The 13022-nt window shown below is 45.4% G+C and overlaps 1 protein-coding gene across 1 annotated transcript in view; it reads right to left on the bottom strand.

Moving 5' to 3' along the window:
* Nucleotides 1-697: 697 nt before the first annotated feature.
* Mcm10 (minichromosome maintenance 10 replication initiation factor) overlaps nt 698-13022 on the bottom strand; it is a 28796-nt gene continuing 16471 nt past the window's right edge. The window contains exons 11-20 of the mRNA XM_028891874.2: nt 12229-12329; nt 11513-11620; nt 11308-11425; nt 9284-9512; nt 7407-7551; nt 6277-6389; nt 4488-4601; nt 3525-3670; nt 2818-2860; nt 698-2435 (exon numbers count right to left, since the gene is read on the bottom strand). Coding sequence (XP_028747707.1) covers nt 2352-2435; nt 2818-2860; nt 3525-3670; nt 4488-4601; nt 6277-6389; nt 7407-7551; nt 9284-9512; nt 11308-11425; nt 11513-11620; nt 12229-12329 — 1201 coding nt within the window. The 3' untranslated portion in view covers nt 698-2351. The remainder of the gene's footprint in view (nt 2436-2817; nt 2861-3524; nt 3671-4487; nt 4602-6276; nt 6390-7406; nt 7552-9283; nt 9513-11307; nt 11426-11512; nt 11621-12228; nt 12330-13022) is intronic.

Genomic DNA, 13022 nt, shown 5'->3' with positions numbered 1-13022 from the left:
GAGTTGGATTTCTTGGAACTGGAGTTACAGTTACTAGTTACCATGTGGGTACTGGATGTGAACCCAGCTCCTCTAGAAGGGCACTGACTGTTCTTAACTGCTGAGCCATGGATCCATCTCCTGTGCCCATTAATAAATACCTTGAGACATTATTTAGCCAACTGCTGTTTACTTTGCTAAATATCAGCGACCCTGAAGCACCTGGTGTTTCAGCTTTTTTTCATTCAGGGACATTCATTCAGAAGGTCACTATCTGCTATTCTGCAAGATTGTTATCTAAAAGACTTCAACTTTCCTCTCCTTGTTTGGAAACAGGATTTTGTTTTTTTTAAAAAGTTACTATTTTCTAAACAGAAACAAAGAAAAAACAAAAACAAAACAAACAACAAAAAAATCATTGTGGTGGTGCACACCTTTAATCACAGCACTTAGGAAGGAGAGACAGGTGGATCTCTGAGTTGGAGGCCAGTCTGGTCTACAGAGTAAGTTCTAGGACAGCTACACAGAGAAACCTTGTCTCAAAAAACCAAGAACCAAACCAAAACAAACCATCATGAAGATACATTCAGATCAGCCAGGTTTTCTATAAAGGATGTAACCAGTTTCTGCTAATTGCTAAGCGTTTATCCTATTCTAACTGCCCAATGATACAGTAAGGCACCAATAACATCAGGAAAAAAGAGAAACACAAAGTGAGTTTGTATGAAAGTATTTAATAGTTGGTAAAAGCACTAAAAAGCAGGATTAAAAGACTAATTCCATTAATGAATATTTTCAAGGCTCATAAGTACCCCTCCTTACCCCTGAATATTCTGGGAAACCACACACACAATGCGCACAAATTAAAGCCTTTCAATATTCAGTATAGTGGGAAGTGGTTCCACTGTGTTTCCAATTATCTAAAATTTAAACGTTTCAAAACAAAGGTATGTATGCTCAGGTCCCCATGAAGCTTTGTAAACACAGAAACATTTTAAAGACAGCACGCAGGTGAAGACTCCAGTCATGCCCCGTTCAGATGAGAACACATGTCCCACATAGTAAAGGAGGAGCAATCCACTGTTCAAGTTCTAAGTAGCTGTGCCACTGACTTCAGATACATCTCTGTTCTAAATATCAGTTTTAAGTACCTTTTGGTTTAACGAATAAACACTTTGGTTCAACGAATAAACACTTTATTTTTCTTTGTTAAATTAGAAACCTAAGTCCAAACCCTCCTGTAAGTACAGCACTCCTAAGAGGATGGTGGTCAGACCTCAAGGGAAACGTGATGGTAGCACCTTCTGCCCAGACAGAGCAGGAACACCACGGTGTGGAATCCGGAGTATGCGACTGTATCTGGCTCTTTAAAGTCTCAACCACCTGTCTTCATACCTCCTTCCCATAGGATTATACTCTTGACATGATGTTATCAGACTCCGGGGTAACGCTCCTTCTGGCTTATTCTATCATTAGCACCGGCATTTATCCAGGCCGAATACTATTTAAAAATAGGCTGTCCAGCCAGCCTGATCTCAAGAACTATGTTTCCTGGGGTAAACTACAGGCTTTGACCTCTAAGGTTCTTGACATACACAATAAAGTTACCTTCGACCCCCAAAGCCCATGGGATCTGTCTGGCACAGTTAGTTTCGAGTCATGCTTTACAGCTTCTCGGTTGTATGTCTGCTTTATTTTACATCAACCCACCGTTAGGGATTTCTATCTGCGTCCCCCAGCACTGTCAGCCGAGCACTTCCCTCTCTGTGTCAACGCAGTGACTTGATGTCCAAGTCAAAGCTGAGGTAGCTGGAACTCAAGGAAAGAGTGTGGCTCTGATGTCAGTCAGCACACCCAGACTCAGCAAGGAAAGTCATCACCCAGAACCCGAGTGTTGGGGCATTACACGACATGTAGCCCAGGCTTCATTTTACATACAAGGAAACCAAGCCTAGTAGTTGGGAAACAGCCATCCTAAATTCGTTCTTTCGTCTTTCGGTGTCCCTATTAACACTTGAACTTGACTGTGATTCAGGAAAAAAATGTATTCTCTGCCCCCAACAAGGAGACCCAGAAGCTCAGCTCTCTGGTCACCTTTCAGTTTCGGGGCAAAAATCTGTGTGGCTTGCTGTAAGGCAGGTACTGACGTGTGAACAGGAAAGACCACGGTATCCTGATTCCCCACGTGCATGGTGATGTCAACCATGTGTCAAACCAGCACACAGGGAAGGAAGTGAGTAAGCAGTGTGCTCACCAAGCACTTCTTTCTCACAGTGTCAACCAGGAAGAAGGGCCACACACACAGAGCCAATCTCCTGCTTTCTCAGAGCCACAAGGAGGAAGGCCGGGTGTGAGAAACCATCTGCAGAGGGTTACTTAAGGCTGTTCAGAAACTTGGCATGCTCTTCGCCTCTCGGCAACAGGGTTTCTCCCCCTATCTTTGGACCAGTCTTCTCCTGGAAAAGAGAGAGTGCATGAATGAGAAATGGCTTACCTTTATTTCCCCGGCCACCAACTCAACTATGAACTAGAGTGCAGGTGGTACAGCTACAGGTCTAGAGTGTCCCCGGGCCACTGTCACAGCTAGTGGGACCTAGTGCGATTCTCCGATCACTGGGATGAGGCCCCGAAGGAACAGGACGCAGCGTTCTTTTTAGTTCTGAACTATGAGGTAAAGAAGCCTCCTTTGACATCTCCCACCACAGGTCCAAAACCAAGGCCGTAGACTAAGCAGGCAGAAACTGAAGAACTGTGAACCAGACAGTAAAGCCTCCCTCTTTTAAAGTTGATTATCCGGGTCGTTTTGTTTCAGTAATGAAACCACATTACCACACATACCTTTAGCATTCCGTCCCGCTCCCACTTGTAAAGGCCACAGTTGCTGAAACAGAAGAAAAAGGCTTTACTCAGTAGTAAGGGATTAAGGGACTCCCAACCCCACACACATCAAGACGATGGGGCGGGGTGGGGGTGGGGTCACTTCGGGAAAAAGCTGGCCCTTCGTTCAAGGGAGCTGGTCAAGGAGGTACTCATGTTCTACACCTCATCTACGGTTATGCTCCGCAGCTACACAGAATAAGCCTCCCATGACCTGAGAAATGGCCTTCGACTCCTCAGTAATCTGGAGACTTCAGAAATGAAATTCCAGATGCCAGCAGAACAGGGCAATGCACAGCCAGCCCAGCGAGGACCACAGTCTAGGCACTAATTTACGTTTACTGGAGAAGAATGTTCTAGGTCAAGAACGGGGGTGGAGGTGGGGGGTGGGCACCATTCTTAGAAGTGCTCTCTGCTGACTGAAAAGCTCCAGTTCTTCCATCCATGGGCTGTACACACGCTCACCCCAGTGAACATCCACCAGCCCACCACTACCATGCACACCCTTCACCTGGGGTAGGCCTTAGCTCTTAGGGGTCCCAGGTAACAATCCCAGCCCAAGGGTTAACAGGAGCTATAGGAAGGCATGGGGGGGACGATCTCATGTTCCAGGGACCATAAAGGAAATACCACACTGACAGAGAACCCCATGCAATTAATTCTCATACCTGCAGTGCTTATTTGGGAGCCTGTCAAGGGAGATGGTCCTGTTTCCACAAGGACATTTGAAAAACCTCTTCACACCATCGTGCCAATGGAGGTCATGCTGCTCGCTGATGCAGGTCTCCAGAGGCTTGAAGTGGGTGTAGGTACACTGCACAGACCAACACAAAGCACACGTCCAGTGAGGGCTTTGAAGGAGGGACCCGGAGCTGCTCTCAGGGTCCTCCACACTCGGTCACTGCTGGGACTTGACCAACTAATCTTCAATGATGTTTTTTTTTTTTTTTTTTTTGGAGACAGGGTTCTATAGCCCCCACTGGTCTTAAAGTCATGCTCATGAAGAGCCTATTTCCACCTCCCAAATGCTGGGACTGGAGGCACAGAGTCACCACACCAGGCTCAAGTGGGTTTCTTGACTCTCTCTCTTACACCGCCTTTCCTAATGTCTGCCCCATTCCCAGTGAAGCAGAAGCCTGGACTAGCACTCACTGACCCTGAGACGGTAGGAAGGCTGAGCTGTGCATGTCTCCATTGCCAGCATTTGGGAGGCTGAGGCGGAAGGGCTACAAGCTCAAGGACAGCCGGGACACAGTCAGTTCCAGGACAGCCTGGGTTACATAGTGAGACTCAAAAATTCTTTCTATAAATTTTTTTTTTTTTTTAAAGTTTGGCTAAGTTCCCAGAGACAGCAATCTCTGACGATCAATACATCAATACTTGACAAAGAGCAACAGGAACAACTTGGTCCTGGTGGCCACAAAGCAGAATCTCCCTGCAAATGCTCCACTGCACAGCTCTGCACAGCTCCCAGTCAGGCGGGGAGCCTGAACCTTGTCTATCTTGTGCTGTTTACTTTCCCGCCTAAGTATACGACATTACAAGACATGGCCCCACCCCCAAATTCCCAACGTCCCGCTGACCCCCCTTATAAAAAGGGGCCCACAGTCCGAGCCCTGCTTTGCACGCACCGTCTTGCATGTCACCACTCGGCATTTCACTTCTCTGATGCTCCTCATCTTTTCTTCCATTTGTTCTTTCTTCACCAGTGGCTCAAAATAGGAGTTCTGTGCCTCGGCCTCGGCCTGAGGAGAAAACCCACAGCAGTCACTGCACCAAGTCCAATGAGCTCAGAAGAGTCCAACAATGGTTCCAGTGATTTAGTTCAATAACCATCAAAACAGAACTGGAGGCCGACAAAGTGTCAGAACCCTTCCCAGAGTAAACCAACCGCAAGCCAAAGAACATAATACGTGAAAAAGAGTCCTTCAAATAGGGAACAACAGGATGAAAAGATCTACAGGCATTTGGTTCCCAAGACTAGCACTGTCATTCGCAGACTGCTCCAACAGACTCCACCGAGGAAGTGCACATGGCCCCATGGATGACCCTCCACCTGCTGGGTCCCAGCCTCTACAAGTGCTCAGGGCACAAGAACAGCCCGGGCCATTAGAACAGGAGGGGTGAGGGCGGGGAGGTGTTTCTGAAGAGTCACGGCGCAGCTGTGGAGTTGGGGTGGCTGCACAGTACCTTTGGGGAACACACAGGGAGTTCAGCCTGGGTCTTTGGGGCTGGCTTTGCCACCTTTTCTGAGTTCTAGTCCAGTGGAAAGACTTTTACAACTTTGTTGTTAGGTATCAATCAATTAGAAGACCAGATAATTAGGAATAGTGGCACTCCCCGGGGACATTCCTTGTCCTACACAGATATGGCATGCTCTAGGGGACATGTGTGTGGAAACCTGACTATAACATATAGAACAGAACTGTTTTCTACACAACTTGTCATACTTGTGCATGGTTGACATACACTTGACTATTCCAAGAATGTGACTAGGCAGCTCCTGTGTGTACTGAAGGAGGATTGTACTTTGTTCTCAGGATAACTCACTCTTGTTCTGCTGAGGCCTTATTTCTAGACTGTCTCATTTACACTTACAGATTCAAGCCTCCGACTACTACATTATTTCTCCTAGGGTAAGCTATAGCCAAGCATTTAAAGGACGAAATATGTATTGTCAGAAATACTTTCCTGTACTCTCTCATATTAGTTCACACATTATAATGATATCTCTGAAACTGTAAGTATAGACAATTTATATTATTCATGAATTTTAATAAGGATGCTTGTTATTACAATACTTGTTATTAAAGGGGATTGGGAGTGATGGGGTTAACTGTTGGCTGGATGCACCTGAGATGTCAATATAAAAATGTCTGAATGGGAAAAAATTCCTCTCATACTGCAGAGAAGAAATTAGCAAGTAGTAAACAACATTATTTCAACATAACATAGTCACACGATATGTAAACATTTGTATGATGTGGCGGTCAGTCTACTTTCTTCATGGCAAGGACAAAACGTTACTTGAGGGTGCTGGACAGATAGCTTAGTGGGTAAGAACACCCACTTTGGAAAGCTGACCAGTTGAGTTGGATCCTTGGAACTCACATGAAAAGCTGACTGCAGGAGCATGCATCTGTAACCCTAGCACTACTAAGAGACAAGAGAGATGCCCAGAAATTTGTGGACTAGCTAGCATACAGCACAGCAGCTGAGTTGTCCTCTGATCACACACACACACACACACACACACACACACACACACACACACACACACACAGACTCCATCTGAAATATTCCTGCTTCTCAAAGCAAACCACACAGCCATATAGGTACTTCTTTACCTGTGTAGAGAAGCAGAAAGTCCGACCAGCACCTTGCTTTGAAGGACACTGATCTGATCCCTTAGGCGCTTACCTCTTTCAGGATGTCTGTGTGCTTGGACTTTGCTTTTAGAATTCTCTGGAATTCCTCTGACTCTAAGTAGGCAAGTTGCTCTCTCCTTTTCTTCCTGGCAGGCTCTAACTCATCTGCAGAAGAACAGCATTGGCTATTGCTGAGAAAGAAGACTGAGGGCACCAGCGTGCTTCACCCACTAGCTCCCTTCTCCTCAGCCCCGACATCAGGACCCCACCTGTAACCGGCAGGGGTGACTTCAAGAGTGAACAGAAAGCTGGGCATGAGGGCCTGTAATCCCATTATTGGCCAAGGTAAGGCAGGAGGATTGCCAAGTTTGAAGACAACCTGGGCTACATAATGAGACTTTGCTGAAAAAACAAAAACATTGCCTAGCAAGTGCAAGGCCCTGGGTTTGGTCTTCAGCTCTGGGGGAAAAAGAAAAAAGAAAAAACAAAAAATTAAGCCGAGAGGTAGAGCCTGGAGCATGAGGTGGAGCAGGCTTGACAGCAAGAACAGAAGCTCCTCACTTCTGATTATGATGATAGAAAAGAATAAAAATCGGAATGAGAAGTCAATTTTCAATGACATTTAGCATTTATTTTAACAATAAAAACAAAAAATTGGCCGGGCGGTGGTGGCGCACGCCTTTAATCCCAGCACTCGGGAGGCAGAGCCAGGCGGATCTCTGTGAGTTCGAGGCCAGCCTGGGCTACCAAGTGAGTTCCAGGAAAAAGGCACAAAGCTACACAGAGAAACCCTGTCTGGAAAAACCAAAAAAAAAAAAAAAAAAAAAAAAAAAAAAAAAAAATTAAAACAGGAATTCCATTCCTTTCAAAAATCTTTATGCTAATATAAAATACATAAAGATGCAGTGAATAATCCTTTCCCCATGTGCTCAAACTGTCCATAATTCCATTCCAAGCTAATGCGATTATACAAGAGTGACCTGCTGAGCCAGGCAGGTGATCTGTGACTGTAAACCCAGGCCTCAGGACATTGGAGCAAGAAGATAGAGTTGGAGTGAGCGCACCTCGAACTATTTAGAGACCAACTCAAAACCAACAGTGTCAGGGCATTAGCAACGCTTAGAACACTTCCTTTACCAACAGGAAGTGTCTTCCCCACTACTGACGGTGAAGCTGCAATACCTTCAGGAGAAACCGTGTTGTTCTTCTCTGCACGCTCCTTCACTTCCAGCACATCTTGGGGGTCCATTTGCTTCCTTACAATACTGTTTGGATCCGCTTTTGCAAGAATCTGGCCTTTTGCCCTTAATTTGGCAATGGCAGCTAACTAGAAGGAAAAAGGGTTGAGATGAGACAGGCACCTGTAGCCTCATTGCCTTGTCCTCTAGCAGGAATTTGGCTGGTGATGGCCAGGGGGGAAAAGCTTGATGATCTGGGTTGCATCCTGGGAACCCACATGGTGGGCGGAGAGAGCCTCTCCCACAAGTTGTCCTCTGACCACATGATGGCGTGGCACGCATACACACATACATTAAAAAGACTACACACAATCAAATTTGACAGAACAGAAATAGGTCTATAAATAGCTAGCAGAGAACTAGGTCTATAAACCATGTTTCACAGAAATAAGCACCATGAAATAGTGGAAGCATGTTTAGGGCCCTTTTAGATATTGTTGGAAAATCTGTCCTAATCTCAAGCCAAAAAATCCATTTAGCAACTTTTAAAATTAAATGTTCTAACACAATACATTTTAGAGATGTATTAATTTGATACTTATATGCTGAAGAATGATAGGAGGAAAATATTAAATGTCTTTGTTTGCTATAATTAAACCACTATATTTCTGTAAGAGTAGAAGATTGTGCATACAGCAAAAGCACTGCACATTATAATATAAAGCAGTATGGAACCCGAGCCAAGGTGTTTTGGACAGTGTTCACTGGTGCTGTGTGCTGTGACGGCATGTAGGGTGGACAAAGTGTGCATGAGGTGGGTTCAGAAGCAAGCCTGTGGAAGTGTCTCCATCAACATGGGCAAGGATTACCAGAAGCAGCCTGGATTCATTACATGTCGGATTCTGAACTAATTTTCTGACATTGTGTGCTCATAACCTTTTATCAGTAATAAATTTTCACGACTCATAACTTCAATCACGAAAGCCCCCAAACACAGCTGCACCCCAGGTTAAGAAGCTAGACCTTCCACCATTATTTTGCAGGAATTACAGGAAGTTTTTGTCTAATGCTGCTGTCTCAAGCTGTAGACAGTGTCTTCCCGAAGGCTGCTTCCTCTAGACTGACAAGAAACTGCATTGAGATAATGGCTCGTACTTTCTTGGATTAGATTAATAGCATTATGTTGACATCATTATCATTGCAAATTACTGGTGATTGGTACACGGCTGCAAAGGGACCATCTTTCCTGGACATTAGCATAGGGTCTGTCACAGAATGCAAACAAAGCCAAGCAATGAAAACAGAAGCCAGGAAAAACTAACAAACAACAAAACAGAACAAACCAGCCCTTGGGTGTTTATAGTGTATGTGAGTGCTTGTGTGCACGTGTACGAGCTTGCAGAGGCCAGAAACTGACACCAGTGATTTTCTTCCTTGATTACTCACCTTATTTATTTAGATTTTAGGTATTTGTGTGTCTGAGCACCTGCTTGTCTGTGTGTGCCCCACGTGTGTACAGGTGCCCTGGAGGCAGAGGAGGGTGTTCGATCCCCTGGACTGCAGTTATAGCTGTGTGAGCTGTCTGATGCAAGTGCTAGGAACCCAACGTGGGTCCTTGACAAGAGCATCCAAGTGCTTTGACCAGTGACCCACCTCTCCAGGCTCACCCTCCTTATCATTCGAGACAAGATCTTTCCCTGGGCCCAGAACCCCCCACTTGCCAGAACGGCTGGCCAGCCCGGATCCACCTGTGTGCACTTCTCTCCTCCCCAGGTTACGCGCAGCCCCCATGCCCAGCTTTTCACACGAGTGCTGGGATCCCGCTCGGGTCCTCCGGCACAGCGAGCACTTCACCGGGCTGCCTCCCAGCACCCCACTTACCTTTTTAGCTTCTGCCGCTGCACTCAGTTTTGGTTTGGGTGGTGGAGATTCATCAAAAAAGAGGACATCATCCCCTTCTGAGATGCCTCTACCAAGCTTGGGCATCTGGGGGGCTGTGGTTCTTTCCAACTTGGGGAACTCGGCTCCAATCCGAGGAGACTGGGCAGCAGACTGTCGAGACGAACATGGCACTGCTGGGCTCTGGACTTCACTTGAGCTTTGAAGGAATCTTAAAAGGAACACAAAGTAACTAAATGTGGGGCTGGGTATGTGGCTAGACAAATGATGCTCCAGGCCCTGGGCTCCATTCCACAACCCAAACCCCAAGTAAATAAATGTAAGTAAATATACACCCAGGGCTCGAAAAACTTCAAGTCTAGAACTCTGTCTTATCTGGGTCTGGGATACCCTCGATAAGCAAGTGAGGACAACTAGCTGTTGGTAAACAATTTCCTTTCTTTGGATAAAATTCAAATTAGCAATTAACATCAACAGCAGCTTCGCTCACTCTTGACTAACTGAACACACTGTAGCTGTTCTCTCACTTCCTAACTGATGACTATTTTACCAACTGGCTTTGCAGGAGACGCTGTCTACAGCACACACCTATAACTGCAATGTGGAGGTATCTCTGTGTGTGGTTAGCTCTAAGACCCCCCAGGACCTCACTGAATTTCCCTGCTTTTCAGTTTACCCTACAGGAAGAGAATATCCTTCACAAGGGAGGAGGGATGAGATGGTGTAATGGCACAGGCATGAAATGACTAAAATTCCTAATAGACATGTATGAAACTTACAAAGAATAAAAACAAAAACTTTAACAAAAATAGCACTGCAACACAGTGATTTCTCTGTGTAGCTTTGGAGCCTATCCTGGAACTTACTCTATAGACCAGGCTGGCTTCAAACTCACAGAGATTTGCCTGCCTCTGCCTCCTGAGTGCTGGACCACCATCACCCGGCTACAGTGATTCTTTTATATAGATTTAATATATTAGGAAAAACATTTAAGCCAGGTGTGGTAGTACAGGGAGGTAGAGCCAGGAGGATTGAGTTCAAAGCCAACTCGGGCTACTATGTAGGGCCTTGAACAGACAATTCTGACCTAGCTTCATCAGTATCAGGATCACAGGTATGCACCACCCTGTCTGACTTAGAATCAACCTTCTAATAATGAACTAGCTATACTTTATTTAAGACAATTTGCATGTGAGAACATTCTACACACACATGAAATATCCACCCAGCCCTGATCAATTATAGCACAGACACAAAATTAAATGTTAAGTTTCAGGAGATGCAAAAAGCACAAGAAACATTCTTTTAGTAAAGTAAAAGAATTTCATATTTCATAGTTGTTTGCAGCACCCACAAGACAGTCCCTTACCTGCTCAAGAAGGTGACTTCCTACAGGGTCACCCTGTTGCTCGAACTTGTGGCCCCCCTGCCTCCACCCTCAAGGGCTGGGATTATAGGCATGTGCTACAATGCCGAGACTTTCATAAAACTGCTTTTCCTTATTTATGTATGTATGTGTGCATGCACGCATGCCCACCATGGTGTACACACAGGAGGTCAGAGGACCACCTGTGGGAGCTGGTTCTATACCCTTACTGTGCTGGCCTGGGGATGGAACGCAGCTTGTATGGCTTGGTGGCAAGCATGCTTACCTGTTGAACCACCTTGCCAGCCTGACACCTTTGAAAAAACAAAGTCTGGGGCTTTAACTTCAGAACCACCACACCCAAACTTCATTTTGTAGATAAAATACTGAGGTCAAGGTCTGTGTTCAGAAAGCCTCTTCACACCTTCCTTCTTCCTCCTTCCCAGGGTCATACTAACTGTTCTCCTCAGTACCAGCAGGCTCTGGGAGCAGTAGTGTAAGTTAGCAGCAGACAACTGAATGTCATTTCAGTTATAATGTAGCCAACCCAAATCGGCAGTCACATTAAAAAAACATTAGAATGTTTTGAGGATTCCTGGGACAAGCTATCCAAGCAGGGAGTGGAATCTATTCCTCTTACCGTTTCTGTATTTCTTCTGACTTCCTCTTCCGCATTTCTAGCATCTGTTGCTTCTGCTGCTTCAAGAGGGCTGATGCGGAGATAGACTGGATGGCAGGTTTTGGGCTCCCCATTATGCCTAAAACACAAACCATATACTGGGGGCTTATTGGAGAGGTCTGGGGAACATGGGCACACACACTATAATCACATACGCTGACTGTACCTGAAGTCTTGGCTTTGGCTAAATGCTTTAAGTTTCTGGCTCCAAATGTGGGCAGGGCCATCAACTCCCTGAACTCCTCGGAGCAAGACAAGCTCTTCTGGGGAATTCCTGAAACATGCAAACATTTATTCTAGAGGATTCAAAATTTAAATGGTTTGATATCATGTGACATCAATTATTAAACTCTATAGTCATAACTTAGTAACTGTTAGTGAATAAGATGGACTAATAAAAGAAAATGGAGAACTTTTAACTTAAAAGTCAGACTAGTAGGATAGCAAGGGGATCATGAATATCAAATGCTAAGCCCCCAAGGTCGGCGGGGCCCATGGATATGCCATTTCTGGAATATGCACGAGTAAGAGGCCATGCAGGTTATTGGTCACTTTAGGACCATAGGTACAGGTGGACTGGCGGTGTCAGACCTAGGCTTATTTTTAACAGTAACTGACAAGATCAACCTGGCACTAATGCTGGATACTAAGAGCCTGACCAGCTCCATTTCACTAAGTATACGAAGCCAAGACAAGGCTAAGGTCGAGCTGCAGTTTTCCTTACCACTTCTCACCAAGCTTCTTCCTTTAGCCTACACCCCATTGTCTACTAACCAGGTGTTGAGTGGCCATTCGTACTGGAGAGTAAAAGTCAGCCATAACCATTCTCAATCCCAAACATTGCATCCACTGGAGGCAGAAGATGGGTGCAGAAAAAATTACCAAGTTTTTGTTTTGTTTCCTGGATGATGGAGTTTGTGCCCTTCACAACCAGATTAGTCAAAGTGGTTTGAACCTTCTTCTTAGGGGCCATAGCTGCTGCCCTGCAAAGACAAGAGCCACCACAGCAGAAAGAGAGTTACTGAACTGCAGTGCCTTCAGAAACAAACCACGACCATTCCCATGCACTTGTTACCAACTGTCCTCAAGCCTCACACAAGCAGGCTTTGCTAGCCATAACTCAGTAGCCCCGTAGTTCCGGTTTGTACACCAAAACACAGATGGAGAACAGGCAACCTACAGGTCTGCTTGAGGCCTTGCCAAAGGGCCAGAAACTTCAAAAAATGGCAGTACTGTGATACAGAAGACGAGGAATTTGTCTTAATTAATGATGCCGGGGGATGGCGGCGCCGCATGCCTTTAATCCCAGCACTCAGGAGGCAGAGGCAGGCTGATCTCTGTGAGTTTGAGGCCAGCCTGGCCTACAGAGTGAGTTCCAGGACAATCAAGGCTACACTGAGAAACCTTGTCTCAAAAAACAAAAAAACAAACAAAAAATTAATGACTGCAAAATTTTAGTATTTTACAATTATAGGTCAGTTTAAAAGTTATTAGAAGCTGGGCAGGGTGGCATATACATATCCCAGCACTAGGGAGATGGAGCAAGAGGATCAGGAATTCAAGGCCAGCCTTGACTGTATATTGAGTTCAAGCCAGCCTGGACTACATAAAATCCTGTCCTGAAAAACAAAAAAACTACACGTTGTTAGAAATACCATTAGCACTCACCCACAGGG

This window comes from Peromyscus leucopus, chromosome 5 (genome assembly GCF_004664715.2).
Source record: "Peromyscus leucopus breed LL Stock chromosome 5, UCI_PerLeu_2.1, whole genome shotgun sequence".
Taxonomy (NCBI): Eukaryota; Metazoa; Chordata; class Mammalia; order Rodentia; family Cricetidae; genus Peromyscus; species Peromyscus leucopus.
This window is presented reverse-complemented; position numbering and strand designations above follow the sequence as displayed.